The 20221-nt window shown below is 37.0% G+C and overlaps 1 protein-coding gene across 1 annotated transcript in view; it reads left to right on the top strand.

Moving 5' to 3' along the window:
* The window catches only part of tmcc3 (transmembrane and coiled-coil domain family 3), a 42410-nt gene extending 23386 nt beyond the window's left edge, over nucleotides 1-19024 (top strand). Inside the window, 3 exon segments of the mRNA NM_001078793.1 lie at nucleotides 9283-10187; nucleotides 14976-15111; nucleotides 17068-19024. Of these exon segments, the coding sequence (NP_001072261.1) occupies nucleotides 9283-10187; nucleotides 14976-15111; nucleotides 17068-17370 (1344 nt within the window). The 3' untranslated portion in view covers nucleotides 17371-19024.
* Nucleotides 19025-20221: the final 1197 nt, after the last annotated feature.

Genomic DNA, 20221 nt, shown 5'->3' with positions numbered 1-20221 from the left:
TCACAACAAACTGCTTTTTAAATGTGTCTAGCAAAATTGCATTCCGGCAGGCAGCAATTACTGTATTATTTCCTTGGGCCCGGATTTCTACTAGGAAATGACAGGCCACAAAAATACAATTTTGGTAGGTTTTCTTCTGTATCTTGATTTTAATTCACTTCATGACTGTTCCTATAATTTGCTACACATCAACATTTGTTTTTGTGTTTTTTTTTCTTTCAGTTGTTCTGTTTCATGTTTTATTTAGGTTCCAGTATTAAAATGACACCTAAAATGCCCAGAATTGCCACATTCACAATAGCTGATGATTCAAAACAAATATGAAGATATATGGTATTTAAGCAAAACGTAAAAATATATATATATATATTTTTTTTTTCTCCTCCTCAGACAGTCAAACCACTCTGTGTTTGTGGGTGCTTTATAAGTTTGTGATTTTATCTGTTTCTTGAAAATCTGGAGTGTGAGCACAAGTGAAATTAGGTACAGGTATCTGACCCTTATCCGGAAACCCGTTATCCAGAAAGTTCCGAATTACGGAAAGGCCATCTCCCATAGACTCCATTTTAATCAAATAATTCACATTTTTAAAAATGGTTCCCTTTTTCTCTGTAATAATAAAACAGTACCTTGTACTTGATCCCAACTAAGATGTACTTGATCCCAACTAAGATATAATTAATCCTTATTGGAGCCAAAACAATCCTATTGGGTTTAATTACTGTTTAAATATTTTTTTTAGTAGACTTAAGGTATGAGATCCAAATTAAGGAAAGATCCCTTATCCGGAAAACCCCAGGTCCCGAGCATTCTGGATACTGTACTAGTATTGCTCTGATGACGGTCCCCAGTGCTGGAACTACTGGGGGCTTTGGGTGCAACTGTAACATTTGAACATAGGCTAAAATGTTTAACCTATGTCCCTTATCTATTGTGCACCTGAGCTGATGGGATATAGCTTTTAGCAGACTCTTCACTTTGCTGTCTTAAAATTCCATATTTTGTTCCTTGTTGTTGTCTCTACCCTTTAGGGGTATATTTATCATGCTGTGTAAAAAGTGGAGTAAAACATCACTGGTGATTGTTGTTTATAGCAGCCAATCAGATGCTTTGCTTTGATTTTCTAACTGTTGATCTGATTGGCTGCTATGAGCAACGTCACTGGTAATGTTTCACTCCGCTTTTTACACAGCATGATAAATGTACCCCTAGTGTAATACTGATTGTATTGCTAGCCTCTAACCTAATCAGAGGGACATAATGATTCATTTTTAAATTTTGAGTTTTTCATATTGACATACTCATGCTTGAGAGATTACCAAGAAAATAAATGAAAGAAATAAACCCCTAAAATATAAAATGCCCCTGGAAAGAACCCAAATTACACATTATGCATTTTATCCATCCTAATAAGTTTTATGATGACGTCTAGTTGATCCAAATACTTTGCCTTAGTGACATAAGTCAGCTTGCTTAGCTTTCCTTGGAGAGTGTCCATTCTTATCAGCAAAATGCTTGTGGCACAGCTGGACCTTCAGCTCTGATCCGTGAGCCATGTGGGACCTGTGTGTCCCCACTGAATGTAAACTGCTGTGTTCACCTGAATTCTTTAAGATGAAACAAATGCATTTTAGGAGGCAGCGGGGATCCATGTGTTAGAAAATCCTTTGTGCTTGACTTAAACAGCTGGACAAGCTCTACAAATATTATGATCCAATGTGTAGTTTTGAACAGGCTTTAAAAATGCTTTATTATCTGTTATGTGAGATGGCCAGAGAAATTTGATTTCAAACATTCATTGTTCTTTATTGCTCTGCCTCAGCCAAGGCTTTTTGCTTCTCCCGCTATTACTAAATCAAAGACCTTTCAATGCAGTGGTTCAGTATGTGTGAATAAGCCTGTGAGAGTAATGTTTCTGTGTGCCTATCCGTGTGTATGAGAGACTCTTGCCTCAATTGAGACAGGATCACCTGTTAGAATGAAAGCTGAGACAGTAACAGGAGTACCTATAATAGGAAACACTTTCCCATGCAAGTCCACATATGATAATAAAATGTTTAAGGGTAAGCTAAATTGTAAATTTGTAAATACCTTTTTCTTTTGAGACAATCTTTTAAAGGAACAGTAACACCAAAAAATGAAAGCGTATAAAAGTAATTGCAATATAATGTACTGTTGCCCTGCATTGCTGCAACTGGTGTGTTTGCCTCAGAAAGACTACTATAGTTTATATAAGTAAGCTGCTGTGTAGCCATGGGGGCAGCCATTCAAGCTGGAAAAAAGGAGAAAAGGTACAGGTTACATAGCAGATAACAGATAAACCCTCATTATATGGGGCTTATCTACTAGTTATCTGCTGTGTAACCTGTGCCTTTTCTCCTTTTTTCCAGCTTGAATGGCTGCCCCCATGGCTACACAGCAGCTTATTTATATAGTAGCTTTTCTGTAGCAAAAACACCAGTTTTTTGCAGAGCAAGAGCACATTACATTTTAATTACTTTAAAACACTTTCATTTTTTGATGTTACTGTTCCTTTAATAATACTGTACAGTCTGTGCTTTTTGTATAGGTTAAGCAATTCTAAAATCCTTCCATCTGCCGCTAATCATACTGCACTCTGAAAGGAAAGAATTGGCTTAGGCTGCTGTGTCATATTCTAAAGGAGTGATTTTAAGGCATTATCTTTAGGTCAACCCCCTGCATAGCATCTGTAAAAGGAATTGTTGTTAGGGGAAGTTGTTACTAAGAAATAAAATATGATATTCCATAGTGGATCATTTAGTCTCATTCCAAGATTTAGAGTTTAGAAAGGAAATGTCACAAGAAACATCTTTGGAAATAAAGAGCACGGTGCAACAAATTGTCAGTTTAGTGTATTATGTGTATATACAGGCTGACCCATGTATAATAGTGCTTCATGTACAGGTATGGGACCCGTTATCCAGAATGCTCGGGACTTGGGATTTTCCAGGTAAAGGGGTCTTTCCGTAATTCCGATCTCCTACCTTAAGTCTACTAAAAAAAATTATTTAAATAGTAATTAAACCCAAAAGGATTGTTTTGGCTCCAATAAGGATTAATTATATCTTAGCTGGAATCAAGTACAAGGCACAATTATTATTACAGAGAAAAAGGAAACCATTTTAAAAATGGGAATTATTTGATTAAAATAGAGTCTATTGGAGATGACCTTTCCGTAGTTCGGAACTTTCTGGATAATGGGTTTCCGGATAGGGGGTCCGATACCTGTACTGCCCAAGATGGCCAGATGCTTGTTGTGATTCATATGAGCTGAGGGGTATTTGAGGTCAGGCCTTTTACGGAAATTTCATTACAGTGCTGCTATCAGGATGTCTTGGTTGACTAACTTTTTAGTACGCAAAGCTGACATTTCAAGTTAATATTTAAGGAGAAATAAAGCTGGCACCTAAAATAAAAACTCTGCTTTGAGCATGATTATTTAAACCACAGATTGGTGACCTATTTTTTTTTTTTTTTAATTTAATTTGGCATATACATAAACATAAAAATCTTTTACCTTGTGCCACCATTTTGAGATTTTCTGTGTTTTCCTCACTTATCACCTGACAGGAGATAACGCAGGTTCTTAGTGTAACAGGAAGAAGTGTGAAGTAAAATACACAGCTTTGTCCATTCACCTAGCATGCATGTGTGCCCTTGGTTTGTGTGTGTCAACACAGTGCCTTGTAGGAGTCAGAGGGACTTACTTAAAATGGCAGTTTATCTACATGGGATTATACAATAGCACATACCGGGTATTACTATAAAAGTATATTTTTCAACAGTGTGTGCCCAATTCATGTTTGCTGCATCAGTTGACACAGGCTGCTATGGGAACTCTGGAGCTATGTACTGCAAATTATGTGTGACCTCCAAATGCACTTGCGGTAAGTGAATGACCCCTATATTGTATGGGATAGGGCATAGCAGAGTTCTATTTGCTCTGTACATTTTTAATCTCAGAACTATATTGTGCAATGTGTGTTATGTTTTGCAGAAGTTGTTGGTATCTCATAGGACTGTGACATTGCTAAATCTTTGTGCACAAGTTATCAAATGCTGTTCCCGATCAGCCTGGTAACCAGTCTTCTGTACTGTTAGTAACTAGTGGGTTTTGGCTGCTAGCTGCAACATCTTTGGTCTGACTCTGTGCCTAATGCACAAGGCTTGAGGGCATTCTATGAATGGAACATTTCTGGTATACCCACAGTGACACTTTTCACCTGGTATCTCATACACAACAAAGATTAAGTAGCAATTTCCATGCGTGTTATCTGCCTGCCCAAGAAGTAAGCAGAACACATTTTTGTCAGTGTTTTGTCAGCAATTCTTTTTTTTTTTTTAGTTTTTATTACTAAATTACATTGCAAATAATTTATTCTACCATTAAAAAAATTATTCTTGAACCAATAAATGTAATTTTTTGTTGTTGTAACATTGGTGCATAGACGGCCATCTCTGGTCAAACTGTGCTTTCAGATAAGCTTTAGTTTCTACTACTCGGTGTAACAGAAGTTATTATCTGACTTGGGTGTTTTACAACTCAGTCCTATTCTCATATCTACCACTATGTGGGGCATGGGAGAATTTGTAGCAATGCCTTCCCAATGTTCTGCTGATTGGCTTCTGTGGGGGAAAGGGAAGGGGGGTGATATCACTTCAACTTGCAGCAGTAAAGTGTGACTGTGGGCACCTGGGAAACTAAGAACATGTCTAGCCCCACATCAAATTTAAATTTTCAATGCAGGATTCTGCTAGAGCAGCGCTATTTTGTAAAAAAAAAAAAAAAAAAACACCTTTCCCATTTAATTGTATGGCTTTTTCCTAAACACACTTATACAATCATGTTCCTAGTGATCACCATTTTTTGTTTATTTTGTTTTAGTTAGAACTGGTCTATTTAACTTAACTTGTAACCTGCATGTGGTGCTTTTTTTCCTCCTTTCTATTTAATAAGATGTTTTTACTTGGGCTATGGGACCCCTAAATTGTAAGTACTCCATTGCCTTAAGTAAGTAATGCTACTGTCTCCATAAGCACTTAGGTGGATTGTTGTTTTAGACTGAAGGTTCCAGAGCCGATTGATTGTTCTAGAATGGAATGATGGAATCTAAAATGCCAGATATGGATATAAAGGTAAAATATAAAAGCGATAATTATGTTTGCTTAATTCTTAGAGATTAGTTCTGTCAGGATCTTATAGAAGTTTATTTTATTATAAGCAGTGAGTTATATATTACTTCACTTGTGTTACAAGAAAGCAATTTAGGAATCCATTTTTGTAGGCCCTCTAACATTTCTATTTTTTCTTTCCTTTTGCCTTTGTACTGTACTGTGCTGGATCAGCAATTCTGTAACCTGATAATTTGGCCACTAATCCCCAGGGACTCTTGTTGTGAGTTGCTGTACCCAGAGTCAGCTGTAAATGCTATTTATATCATTTGCTGTAATTGCTAGATTAAGACGTGTTGCCTTGCTATGACTCAGTTAATAATCCCCATGCTGCTGTTATGAACAGGATTCACTAAAACAGGAGACCTGACAAGAACAGAGCAGTATTCAGCTTTACCCGCAGTATATAATGACTAATGTACCTCTAACGGCTTACTACTTATGGAACAGAGTTCACCAGGGGGATTTTTTTCTAATGGGGATAATGTAAGATATTGAAATGGGATCATATTAGCTTGTTTGTCTTCAATGTAACCAATGAGCACACCTTTTTATAGACCTATAAATGAGTCAGCTCCTTGTCACATTTCCTGCATGTGTTCATCTTTATGAATATTGCTTTTTTACCATAACTGTCTTGAAGGGTTAAACAATTGGCTTAAATTGTGTTTAAACAGATCTGATATGCTTTGTAGGCCACGTAGGAGCCCTAAAGCCATGTTTAATGTTTTAAATAAGCGTGCTGAGCTTTTTTTCATTATATTCTTGGATGGCAGGGGGGATTTTCATGTTACAGTGGTTTTTAATATTAATGTCATTGGACCTTCGTTCTGATCACTATTTTGTGTTATCTCCAGCACTCCAGTAAAAATGATTGTAAATAAAAACATTGAGTTGAACATGTGTGGGGTTTAACCTTATGGGGATTTTTCCTTTAGAGCAATGAGAAGAAACTGGGACAGTATAACTATTAAAGAGTTGCTATTAATAAAAGCAAAATGCCTCAGGGCAAAACAGTAGACAGTCCAGAGTTTTCATAAAGGAAAAAAAAATAGGTCAGACTTGCCAAAAGGTTTATCTTTTAAAGTACAGATCTTTTTTTGACCTTTAAGAATTACTAAGTATTTTCAGATAACTGTCAGGCGGATTGTACTATAGCAGCTCCATGCTGAGTGCTTTTGGACACAGTTGATGATTCACTAAGCAAGAGACTTGAGCATGGCATGGCAAATAAAAGTGGGATATTGAACATATAAGAAAAGAGAACTTATCTCTTACTTGTACAGGTATGAGACCCATTATCCAGAATGCTTAGGACCAAGGGTATTCCGGATAAGGGTTTTTTTTCCGTAATTTGGATCCTCTTACCTTAAGTCTACTAAAAAATCAATAAAAAATTCATTAAACCCAATAGGTTTGTTTTGCATCCAATAAGGATAAATTATATCTTAGTTGGGATCAGTTACAAGGTACTGTTTTATTATTATAGAGAAAAGGGAAATCAATTTTAAAATTTTTATTATTTGATTAAAATGGGGTCTATGGGAGACGGGCTTTCAGTAATTCAGAGCTTTCTGGATAACTGGGGTCCGGATAACGGATCCCATACCTGTTCAATATTCCACTTTAGTTGCCATATCATGTACTGGTTTTGTTTTCAAAAGGTAGGTTGTTCTCTTTTATACATTGTGATTGCAAGCTAAAATATTTAAGAACTATGCTGACACTGGAGCCAGAAATCTGCACTTTCTGCTCAAAGTTGGGTACTGTAAATTCTATTGCGCTGGTTAATGTCAGTTAGCTTTAAATGAACAATGCTTGTTTGCTGTCATCATGGTCCATACTGTTGTTCAATTTTTAAAATATATTACATAGGGTTGGGCATATTTATATAAGAAACTGAAGTTAGCAACCTCCTGGAAAATTCAGTCCCTGCCACGCTGTGCATATTCATCAGAAGTTAAGTATACACCGGTAGCTGTTACTTCAAATTTGGTGTTTTCCAACTGAAAAGAACCATCGGTTTCTGAAATATAGGTGGGCCCATCTGTTACTAAACCTTTTTTTTTTTTGTTTTTTTTTCTTCCTTAGAATATGTTCATTTGATTTGGTAATTACTGCTGTTCTGTTGAGCCATAAGTGATTTATGTACTAGATTTCTGTGACTTGCGACTTGTAAGAGTTTTACCCTGAATCCCTCTTTGACTGTATTATGATTCTGCTCATCTGAGACTAAAATATGTTTAACAAACCGTAATTGCTCCTCTGTGAGTAAAGGGTTAAGTTACGTGTAGCTTTGGTAAATTCTTTGTTGTGGCAAATATGAACTTTTATCCACAAAAGAGGATAAAGTATCTCTTTGTATATATTCTGGGATAAACGGATAATGGTTTTAATTGCATATATATTTGCAAATAACTTCAAAACCAAAAAATGTTAAATGCATATTGCAAAACACCGTTTTGGGTGGACACCCTCTTTAGCAAATCTAAAACTGTATGACCTCATGTACATCTATGCTTGGCTTCCAAATAGTCAGTTAAAATCATATGTAACATGCTTTAAGGACAATGAACTGAATACTCTGATTTCAGTCTAGATAGTTTTGAGCTCAGTCTCAAAAGAACCACACACATATTCCCAACCAAGATTAGCAATTGGCTTTCAGTGCATTAGGGCCAAGTTAAGGAAGACAGTGGATTTTTGCTTCCATTTTTAAAGGAACAGTAACATCTTAAAGCAATGACAATATAATATACTGTTGCCCTGAACTGGTTAAACTGATGTGTTTGCTTCAAAAACGTAACTATAGTTAGGCTGCTGTGTAGTCATAGGGGCATCCATTCAAGCACAGGATACATAATAATTAACAAATAAGTTCAGTTGTATACAAGGGATTTCTATACAGCTTATCTGTTATCTTTTGTGTAACCTGGGCCTTTTCTACTTTTTCAGCTTTAAATGGCTGCCCCTATGGCTACATAGCAGCTTGTTTATATAAACTATAGTAGTATTCTAAAGTAAACACACCAGTTGTACCAATGTAGGGTAACAGTAGATCATATTTTAAATACTTTAAAACACTCTCATTTTTGTTGTTACTGTTCTTTTAAAAGCTTAGGAGGCAACGATGGGGGGCACACAACAGCACTGCACATGTGCCTAGGGCACCTGGTTGGCTTGGCCCGCCCCTGATTACAACAAAGTTATCATGCTGACTTTTTGTTTTGGGTGAATTCTGTCCATGTTCCTGATCATTCCCCAGCTCTGCTCAATGCCACCTATATCTGAGGTTTCAGGAGTGTTTGGGGCTGTTTCAATTGTGAAGCAGAAGACTCGGCAGTTAATGCAGGGGACTGTAATACAAACCTGGGTGTCTCCTGAAAAAGCTGAATTGATATGTCTCTTACAGTTATAGTAAATAGCAGGGTTTGGTATTTAATTCCTGATGCTTTTATTAGACAGAGACATCTCCAGTCTAGTGATTCTATAAAAGTATACTAATACTAGGTGTGTTCTACAATGTACAAGCTGCTCTCTCCCTATTTCTCTTTATCTAGCGAGTATTCCTCTTTTTAAGTGCAAGCAAGTGGCAGCACTGCCTTATTCTTTTGATCTCATTGGCAGAAAAAGACCAGCCCATAGTTGTAATTAGCAAGTAGCCTATAATCATGTGCAAAAATCAAAGCTCTTCTGATCCTTTAAGCTGGGAACAATTCAATTGTCTGTTTAATTAATTTTGCACTGAATGCATACAAACTCATCATGTATTCAGAATAAAATCATGCCCTATCCTCATTCGCAAAAGAAAGAAAATGTATGAATATGCTAATGCTTCGGAAATGTATGATTTCACATCACACAGTCTGAGGTACATTGTACAAAGTATTTTGCATTTCCATGAGTAAGTCAAGCCTTATGCACATTAGTGTCTTTTCTCCAGTCTTGTCGGGTCTGTTCAGGTAAATAATTCAATTCTAATTTGGCACAAATACACCCTTTTCTCAAGTAGTCAGATGTGAGCCCAATCTGAAGTAAAAATATGTTGTTACCTTTTGCTTTTATTCATCACAGTATTATCTCTCCTAGGTGGACAGATCTGAAATGAACACCCTCAGCTTGCCTCTCAACATAAGACGTGGAGGATCAGACACCAACCTTAACTTTGATCTACCGGATGGCATTCTAGATTTCCACAAAGTCAAACTCACTGCAGACAGCTTGAAGCAAAAAATCCTCAAAGTCACCGAACAGATAAAGATTGAACAAACTGCACGTGATGGCAATGTGGCTGAGTATTTAAAGCTGGTAAACAGTGCTGACAAGCAGCAGGCTGGACGTATCAAACAGGTATTTGAAAAAAAGAACCAGAAATCTGCTCATTCCATAGCTCAGCTGCAGAAAAAACTAGAGCAGTATCACAAAAAACTAAAGGAAATTGAGCAGAACGGGTCTGCTAGTAAAAGCTCTAAGGACATTTCTAAAGACCTCCAACATTCTTTAAAAGATGTGACGAACGGTAGCCGCCCTGCTGGCCAAGGAGAGACCAGTAAAATGGGAGTGCCTGGTGTATCACTGACACCACCAATGTTCGTGTTCAACAAGTCGAGGGAGTTTGCAAATCTGATCCGTAACAAGTTTGGAAGTGCCGATAACATTGCTCATCTAAAAAACACTCTAGATGACTTTCACCCAGAAACCAATTCCAGAAACTTGAGTGGGAGTGCAACGATAGTCACCAAGCCAAAGTATGCAAGTGACGATGAATGTTCCAGTGGGACCTCAGCTTCTGCAGACAGCAATGGTAACCAGACATTTGACACCGGAAGGACAAATGCCAGTGATAGCCATGGCAATCTCTCAGTTTTTCTGGAAGAGCTGAGAGAAATTAAAGATGCCCAGTCACAACTAGCTGAAGATATTGAGACTTTGAAAGTACATTTCAAAAGAGACTATAGTTTGATTTCCCAAACATTACAAGAAGAAAGATACAGGTAATGACTGGCTGTGCTGAAATTAAATATTCGATTTATTTTTAATATTAAATACTGTATTTGTTAATTTTTTCTAAACAGAAAGTAAATTACAAGGAAGTTGATTTTATCTATATCAGTTTTCAGACCTATGAGTTGGAGCTGCCACATCTCCTGTCTCAGATGAGACATTCTACATAAACAACAACTGTTGTAATAGATGTTGATGGACATTTAATAGGTTAAAGGAGAACTAAGAGTGAGGTCACACCAGTATATTGTCAGCCTGTGGATAAATCGCAATATGCTTAAAAAAATATTCTCATTGTGCCTGCACCCAGAAGCATTCAGTGCTTATGGGCACAGGCACAACTATACAATTTTTAAGCGTACAGGCGTGTTTTCAGCCTGCACTTATCTGCAGTCTGACCGTTCACCTCATGTTGCCTTGCCCTAAAGCTTAACTAAAAATTAGGGCAGAAATGTTGTACGTTGTGTTTTGGGGTTCTGTACCAGCCCAAGGCCACCACAGCCCTTTAGCAAGGATGATCGGTGCCTCCAAAGATGCCCCCAGTAGCTCCTCATAGGCGGAGGGGTGACACTTTTGTTTCAGGAGACTAAAGATGGGCCACACATAGGCTGACCTAAAGCTAATGTAAGACTTAGTGGATTCACTGCTGGCGTAAAAAAAAAATGAACCTTCTTAACTACCTCTTGTGGTTCCCACTGACTTCCAGGGATCTGTGCAAAAGTGTGGGTGGGAGTGCTTTTTTCACCCTAAAATGCTTAGGATCTAAAAGTATTCATCCATGCACTTCTGTAAGGGTTTTTCCATCCATTTGTGTTAGTGATCAGTTATCTTAAATGTGTTTTAGTTTTATAGAGAGAGATGGCGTGGGTACTGACATCCCAGGCACATTATATACAGTGAAATGCAGTCTATATTTACAAAACCAAAACATTGTATGCAGTGAGATGCAGTGCATACTAATGCTAGATATACAGGCCGTGCACTATAACTTTAGCACTGATACACAACATTGTTTTGTTTCCCAGCTATGCAGTCTCATCAGAGCTTCATTGTAACTAACTAGAATTGAACAAAACAATGACAAAAGTAAGAAACAAAGTAAGTGCAAAAAAACCAATAAACATATAAAAGTACAATTAGCTTTTTCAGGGGGAAAGAGTTACAGCCTGCAGATCCTTCTTATCAGTCTTACAAACTGAAGGCACTGCAGAAATTAATATCTCCCCAGCCCTACCTGTGCCATTACTGGGAAGCTACCTGCAGTGGTCCACAGTGGTTTAATCACTGCTGCTGCTTAAAGTGGGCATCAAAATAATTGGTAGGCCATAGACCTTTAACTTGGCCCATTAAGGGTTACTCCAGACCACTTAGCAGTTTGAAGGTATTTGTGGGTCACAGCTGGGCTCCGCTCCTGTGCAATGCAAATTATTTCTAGTTAATGCTGACCAGCATTTTTTTTCTATTTGCCCATCTTATATTTCCTTTACTGTTAACAGAGCATGAAGCACAGCACATTTCCATATCTTGATAGAAGTTAAAACATATGATGGTGCAAGCACTATTTTTAAGATGATGTGGGAAAGCAATTTCAGTTTGCTTCTCTATTTTGCCAGAGCAGATTACAGCCTCTTGGCAGAGAAATAGGGAGTGCAAGGGAAAACTGCTTCAGGATACAGGCAATTTTATACTGTTTATCTTTTCTCCGTTCTACACCATGCACTTTTATGCAAGAGTGACATCTGTTTTAATTGCACTGTAATGCACAGATGTAATGAGCTTATCTGCCATTTTATTTTGCCTTAAAGGACATGTAAACCCCACACACAAAAATGTAATCAGTGAACAGCCTCTTTGAAATCTTTCAATACCTGCCAATCTGGTTGTGCAGAGGTTAATAGTAAAGCTGCAACATCCCCTCAATTACTTAGATTTCTGTCTCCTCCTGTAACCCACTCTCCCCCCTCCCTCAGGAATTTGCTTTGGCTGTTTGCTTGTGGGCATGCTCAGTTTTTCTAAGCTCAGATTACTAAACACGCCCCCAGTCTAGCAGCCAGTGAAGAGATGGCATTGCTGGTTCCCCTAGAAACTCAGCTCTAGCTGTCTGCTTCAATTTTTTTCTCCCGACCAACTCTCCTGTGCTCAGCTTTACCATTACAGTGCTCAAACAAAGCAGAACTTTTATCAAAGACAGTTGTGCCTGTGTGCACCTGTATTCTTGATGAAATGTAAGCTGAATAAGGGTCTGTGTGTGTGTGTATGCTGTTTGCAGATTTTAATGTATCTGATAATGTATCAGAGGAAAAATGGCCACCAGGTGAAAGCTGTTATTTGCTTTAGGAAAATGTGATGGTGCTGGCAAACGAAGGGGATATATACAGTACACATGATGCCATTTGGGTGGGGGAGATGTGCCCAACTGATATACATTGTAGGCAAATGTAGGCTTTACATGTCCTTTAAATAGGAATTATAGTAGGAACCACCATTTGCACATTGCACACAATGAGATTGCATGTGGTTTTGTAACACTTGATTTTCTGTACAGCTAGTACCTTAAATGAGCTTAGAATTGTTGCATATCTCTTCCCAATGTGACCAAAATGAATAGTTATGTGGTTGGCACACCCATGTGATTCTTGCCTGTCATTTCAACCATTTTACATCTGGCATTTTTGGCTGGCACATACAGATTCACCATATCTGTAACAATTCCTATTGCCTGCTTTGGGAAGTGATCTGCAACATTTGCCAGCAGTACTATCAGCAAGAAGTCTCCAGGGCAAAATGTCAATCTTTTTATTGTAGTACTGACATTTTCCATGGCTTGTGTACAAAAAAAGATCCAGGAAGAACCTTAGGTGGTCTTTGGGGGCCATACTGCCCTAACAGAAAATGAGATATACATGTATATAAATGGGTAACTTTTGGTTTACAGCTCTGCAACCTTAGGAGGTAATAAAAGGTAATGACCATCTTACCATATAAACATTTTTTATTAATCGTTTTAATTATTAATACATATAGTAGTCACGTTTTCTGTTCCTCGGCAGACCATTAAGATGCATTTTAACAACCAGACATTTGCTCAGGTAGAATTCCCCAGGTGGAGAAATTCTGGCTCATTTTGGGCAGCCTGCCATAGCCTTTAATGGCAACTGTCGTGGTTTGTCTGGCAGTGGAAGCATCCTGAAAGAGTAACTACCTGGTGTGCCATGGGTCTAAAAGTTCTGTGAATTCTTTCTGTATTTTTTTTGCTTTATCTTGTTATTGTTGTAAGAAACTCCCATGAAAATTGCATGCTGTATAGAATAATACTGAAATGTATTTCTCCACTGTATTCTGCAAGACTACCAAATATTTGCCCAAATTGGCCACTCAAATGGATTGCCAAATCTCATCCAATAATTTTGCCCCTGAATTGGATCACGTAGGGTCATCTGCAAACCTGTAAAGAGAGGAAACATCCGCAGTGTGGGCAAATGTGCATAAAAACATGGCCATGTATTTCTAGAAGTGCACTTGGGACACATCACTTACTCATTCATCCATCTCCCAGTGTCTGTAAGGAAAATCATGAATTTTCTAATTGAGGACTTAAGAGCACAGTAGGGAATGTTATCAGTGAAAGATTTGCACAGATGCTACAGGACCCTTGTTTTTATGCTGAGGGTAGCTATGTTAGGAATGTAACATATGATTTTAATTATAATGTTCATGCAGCATTCCATTCAGTGGGAAGTAGCATGACATTTCTCTGGAAGTGTTCATCCCAGATCAAAGCTTAAGCTCATGAATTAATAACAATAATTATAGGTTCCCAAAGCTCAAATGGAGTATATATCAAAAAGGTTCATGTGAAAGAGGATAATGATTTATTTGATTCACTACATAACTGGGCAATACTGTAAATGATTAAATATTGTTTATCTGTTGTAAAGTAGGGCCAAGACAGTAAGGGCTCTGGCACATGGGGAGATTAGTCGCCCGCAACACATCTCCCCGTGTGCCAGAGCCCTAATGAGTATGCCATAGTGTTTTTGGGTGTATGCCCCTTGTTAGAATCCTGTAACGTTTGTGCTGGCACACTCGCAATAGCAATGTTTTATACTTTCACTCAAAAACGTATATATTATAAAACTTATATTCTGCCCCAAATCATTTCCTTCTGTGCTGGGTGAACAGTAAATATTTGCCTAGCCATGTATTTACTGTTATTAAACCTGGAGATCCACCAGATTCGGTAATGCCAGCAATCCAAAACTGATTTGATTACTCTCGGACAGGGAAAGCCATGTTTGCATTGCCAAACTGATTCAGGACACTAAAGCTTAGGGACTGTTATATTCACTTGAGAGAGAGGTGCTTTTCAACAAACCTTTGCTGACTTCACTTTAGAAGCGCTTTTTTTTTTTTGCTACCTAGAAAGCTATTTATTCATTCATGAATTAGTGTAGCTGTATTTTTGCTTCATAGATTTCCCTTGATTCTGACCCAGCTTCATATAGCTTTTTGCAAACCTGACAGATTATTTCAATTTCTTCAATGGTAGGGGGTGTAAGTTTTAATAATTTAAATTGAAAAGTTTACGAGCACACTCCAAAAACATACAGGCAGGTTAATTGGCTCCTAATGCAACATTGTGTAATGTGTGTTGTGTGAATGTGACATAGAAAGTAAGATCCACTGGGACAGAGACTGTTATCAGTAGTGAATTGTCTCCGTAACGTGTTGTGAATGAACAATCAATGTTTAAAAAAATAACTGTTTTCTTTACAAAGGTATGAAAGGCTTGAAGACCAACTCAATGATTTAACAGACCTCCATCAACATGAGACAACCAATCTGAAACAGGACTTGGCTAGCATTGAAGAAAAGGTTGCTTATCAGGCTTACGAACGTTCTCGGGATATTCAGGTATCCAACCAATCAAAATCAGATTTTTAAAGGATTATTGCTCGTGTATGTCAGTACACACTTATTAGCCACATTTTCTTAATTAGTTAAACTTGTTGACTCAGAAGGCCCTATCAAATATAGTTTAACTTTTATTTTGCATTTCTTTCCTTTGTAAATGTGTGGTATGTATATAGTGAAAAGTGCAGGGAACTGTCTGTCGAAATAAGAATGAAATGAAAATATTTAAGCTTTCATTGTTTTTCACAAGAGTCGAACATTTTAAATTGTGTTCTGGAAGAATATCCAGCAATCATGATTCAAAACACTGAAAAAGCTATATTGCATTTCCTTAGGTATTCAGCAAGCATGTAACAATCATATTAGAGCCAATTTACTTTATTGTACTACAGGTGGTCACATTGATGGGATCAGCCCAGACTATTTCTGTACGTAATAGGTTTTTTGGTCGTTGCATCCAGACCCCAATGAAATAATGCTTTACTAAAACTATAAAATCTAAAAAAAATAAACAATCCTGCACTGCCCTCTAGTGCTTAGCAATAATCTATGCCCATCTATGGACAAATTGTGTACACTGAGGTTGTTGTTTTGATTTCTGAGGTCTTTTTTTTTTAGAATATAATCAGCCTGAAGATAACAAAATAAATATAACACCCTAAATACCACAATTTTCTTTTTGCTTATTAAAACTCTTTTAAAGAAATCTACACTGTTGAATTTAGGTTGATTTCTTTATATAACACAATTTGGCATTGGCCACATTCATTTCTCCATTTAGAGGTGTCTAAAAGGCTGTAATGCTTACATATACAGGTTTAGGATCTATTTTCCAGAAGGCTTGGGCTCAGTGGTTTTCGAATTTAGAGATCATTCTGTAATTTTAATCTTCACACCTTAACTCTGCTCAAAATCATTTTAACATTAAGTAACCCCAATAGGATTGTTTTGCCACCAATATGAATTTATGCTTAGTTACCATCAAGTACAAGCTACTGTTTTAATATTACAGAGAAAAAGGAAATAATTTTTTAAAAATTACAATTATTTGCTTAAAATGTGGGAGATGGCCTTCCTATAATTCTATATTAAGTTAATATTAATTCTATATGAGTTAATATAATATAATATACCAGCCATCTGCAAGAAGGGAGTATGTTCTCCCCGTGCTTGGTTTCTTCTGGGTACTTTTCTCCCACACTCCAAAAACTAGACATTCCAGTGAGGCAGAGACTGATATAAATAATGTATAGTCTTTGCAAAGTACTGCAGAATATGTTGACAAAAGAAAACTAAAGAATAACTATGTGTTTGCTATAGATCCAATTTTTTTTTTTTTTTTATTACTGTGGGGAAAAATATATTATTTGCACTATGTGTATTGGTTATTAAAGGAATGAGAAAAGATTGTAGCAAATGAGAGAGCTGCCGCTAAAGCAGCATGAAGCATATTAGAATAGGCATGATCAGAGTACAGAACATTATGCAGGCAACAATCTGCGCAGATGTAAATACCCTATCCATCTCAAATGTCCAGAACTGCACCAAGCTTATCTAGGAAAACCCAATTTTATCTAAATGGAAACATTTGCAAGCATAGCAATGATTCCTGTGTTCATTGTCAGTGAATCAAGGCTGCCCCCCAGTGGCAAGCTCCTGTTACCCTTCCCCCCCCCCCCCCGCGCTGTGTACCCCTCCACCTTCCTTTACGAATGGGGTAGGAGCATAGGTGCATGCAGTTGCGGACAGAGGGAGCGGGTTAAGTCGTGAGGGTCCCGCTGGCCCAGTTTCACCCTGTTCATTGTCATTAGTAAAATGATTTTCTGCCCTTTAAATACTATTGTAGTACCTTGTCAGTGTGTTGCTGCTTTGCTCCTGTCAAATATAATGCTCTGTGTAGATTAAGATGTACACCAGTTTACCTTCTGTTTATTTTCCTCTTTGTGTGTCTCTTAGGAAGCGCTGGAATCCTGCCAGACACGAGTTTCTAAACTAGAGCTCCACCAGCAAGAACAGCTCGCTATACAGTCGGAAACTGTGAATGCCAAAGTACTCTTGGGCAAATGTATAAACATACTTCTCGCCTTAATCACTGTCATACTGGTGTGTGTCTCCACTATTGCAAAGTTTGTAGCTCCCATGATGAAAAGCCGCCTCCACATAATCTTTACCTTCTTTGCAGTGACTTTGCTTGCTGTTGTTTGCAAAAACTGGGACCATATAGTATGTGCTGTTGAAAGGACCATCATGCCAAGATGAACTCTGTACATTCACCACTTTAAGTCACAAATTGTTATTTCTGTGTGTCAATTTTTAGCAGTCAGGAATTTTGCTGCCTGTTGGTTAGTATACTTTTATGCTTCATTATTTGTTGGCATGCAGATGCAGGGCCTACCAAATTGCCTTAACATAACTAAAATCCATTATTTTCTGGAGTTTAAAATCTTTTGTGGCTAAAGTTATTTTTTATTCTAAAATTAGTCAGGTTTCAAAAAACATTTTTATCTGTAAATTCTTGACTGTGTTCTTGAAACAATTTATGTTTATAATTTTATGTCTCTGTTCAAAGAAAACATCCTACAGCTATAAAAGGATAAATCTGTATGCCACTCGAACAAAAAACAGAAAATCTTTATATTTCCATTTTGATGGACACTACTAAAATGCTAGTTTATTTGCAGCCCCTTGACCCACTCCAACTTTGAAAAGGTAAGCACAGAGCGGGTAAAGGGCGGTGACATCAGGGCTGTTTTAGGCAGCAGTAGCCATAGAAATGGAACTGTTATTTTGCCACTGTGCAGGATAGGGCTGTAAACATTTTCACAAGATATACATGCTGTTTTCTGATATTACCTGGAATTCATTTTTATTTTGCTTTCATTACTTCCTAATTTGGAGGATAATTTACAGCGACAATAATAAAACTGCTGCAAAGTAACCTTGGTGTGCTAAAATAAATGTCATTCACATACCAAAAAAATAACCTTTTAAGTTATAACAGTTTATGGGAAACTTGACTTAAATGTGTTTTATTTCAAATGTTTTTCCCCCTTTATTTACACAAAAGTTAAGTAAAGGCAATTATTTATTATGGAAGTAAACCAAAAACCTCATTCCTTTTAGATTGATGCCCCATGGAGTGAGTTAGCAGAAATCTATTGTGGACAACTAACCATTCCGAAATTCCTTTCCACCGGCAAACAGGATTTGCCGATAGAAAGGCCTATACATCGCTTTCCAAAGTCACACAAAGTTGCCTGCAGGAGAAAACTGCACGACTTCAGAAAGCCAAAGCGATGTATACCACCGCCAACTCCTATTGCTGCTGGTGGACAGGCATTTCTTAGCTATAGCAGAGATCTGTCATTTGCAACTAACTCGCTCCGTGGGGCATCAGCCTTCAACCTGTCTCCCAAAAATACTGACATTCCACCACTGCAGTGTTCTGTAGACCAGCGCACTATTGAGCCACTTTGTTCCTATACTATGCTTGTGAATGCTCATGACCATAAACTCATTCTGGAGAAAATGCTGCATAGGCATTGATACGTCATGATTAATTTACCTAAGCTCAAACTGATATCTCTTGCCTGGTTTAAATGTGCTAGGCTTTAGGCATACACACTGAATTTGAATGCAATCTATTATGCAGAAATTGGTTAGCCAGAAATCTCCACATTAAATAAACCTTCATTTTCTCAAATTTACTCTTTGTTATAATAGAATAACATCTTATGCCTGATGTTAATTAAGCTGGTTTAAATCCACACTGACACCACAAGAACTCCCCTCCTTTTTTATTTTTTAGATTTTTTTTAATTGTTTTTACTAGACATATATTATGCAAATACCCGTTATCCATAAATCCCTAGGTCCTTATATACATTTTTGAAATGTGCCTTGGGGTAATAGGAAATATAAAGATTTAAAAAAAAAAAAAAAGTGGTGGTATATGATAATCTAAGAAAACAGTGTACAATAAATTTTTAATTTAATATAAGTTAATCATTATACTGGTACCAAGATTATTGTCTCGTTGTATACTGTACTATATGAAGAGTCAAGGGAATAGCTCTCCCAGTGCTCAATACCATTGTTTTTGGGAATCTGCAGGTTGTCCTATTATATAAGCATCATTTTAATGTAATGTTTGTGTTTTCCTGTTAAACTTTTACTATGGTGGAAACTATGTAGGGTTACACAGAGAAATGCTGATTTTCTTTTTTCTTTTTATATTCATTCAATAATTCCAAATATTAATTAGTTTACTGATTTATTAATTTTAAGACACTAATTTCAGAAGATAACATTGTTTTTATATACAAGTCTGTATGCATGAAACCTCATGCTACGCCTCCAAATGTTTATCATTTGTAACATTCTTGTTCTGTCTCTAAACTATTTTTTTATTGTTTCCTCATGATACCCTGTCAGACATAAAGGATTGCACTAATGTACAGTTAGCCTGCAAAATGCTTAGAAGCTGAATAATATCCCAGCACTTGAAAAGGAGAATCATGTTGTCTATTTTCATTAAAAACCACAAATTGCACATTTTTAAGCTGTGAAAAAGTAGAGCTTTTTTCCGTTATGCAGCAGCTTTTATGCAAAATTAAATGCTTTATTTTTCTTCTATATTTTGAGAAAGAAAACGTTTAAACTTGTTGTGACTCTCTTTCGACAAAAGGGACCATTTGCAATTCGAGCAGTAACACTGCTGAAGACTATGTACTATAAATACTGTATGTAATGTTGTACTGTAAATGTCATGACTACTTGGGGGTCTGTGTAGATTCATGTATTTTTTTTTTTATAATGATGACAGTCTTGCTGGCAATGTTACCTCCTCTGTCCCCATCACACTTCGTTACATGGTCTTAAACATATATATTAAGCTGCTGTAGTAATGCAGAATATTTCACTCATCCAAATGTATAAATACAAGTTGTCCACTATTATATTTATATGCTATTGCAAAACATCTTGTCTTTTTTTTTCTAAATATACAGGTTAAATATTAAAGCATCAACTTGTCATGTTGGTAGTTATCATTAATGCTGCATTTACATTTACTCAGTTCTAACTGGTTTAAGATTTCTAGACTTCTAAC

This window comes from Xenopus tropicalis, chromosome 3, assembly GCF_000004195.4.
Source record: "Xenopus tropicalis strain Nigerian chromosome 3, UCB_Xtro_10.0, whole genome shotgun sequence".
NCBI lineage: Eukaryota > Metazoa > Chordata > Amphibia > Anura > Pipidae > Xenopus > Xenopus tropicalis.
The sequence above is the reverse complement of the archived record's forward strand: the minus strand, read 5'-3'. Positions and strand labels throughout refer to the sequence as shown.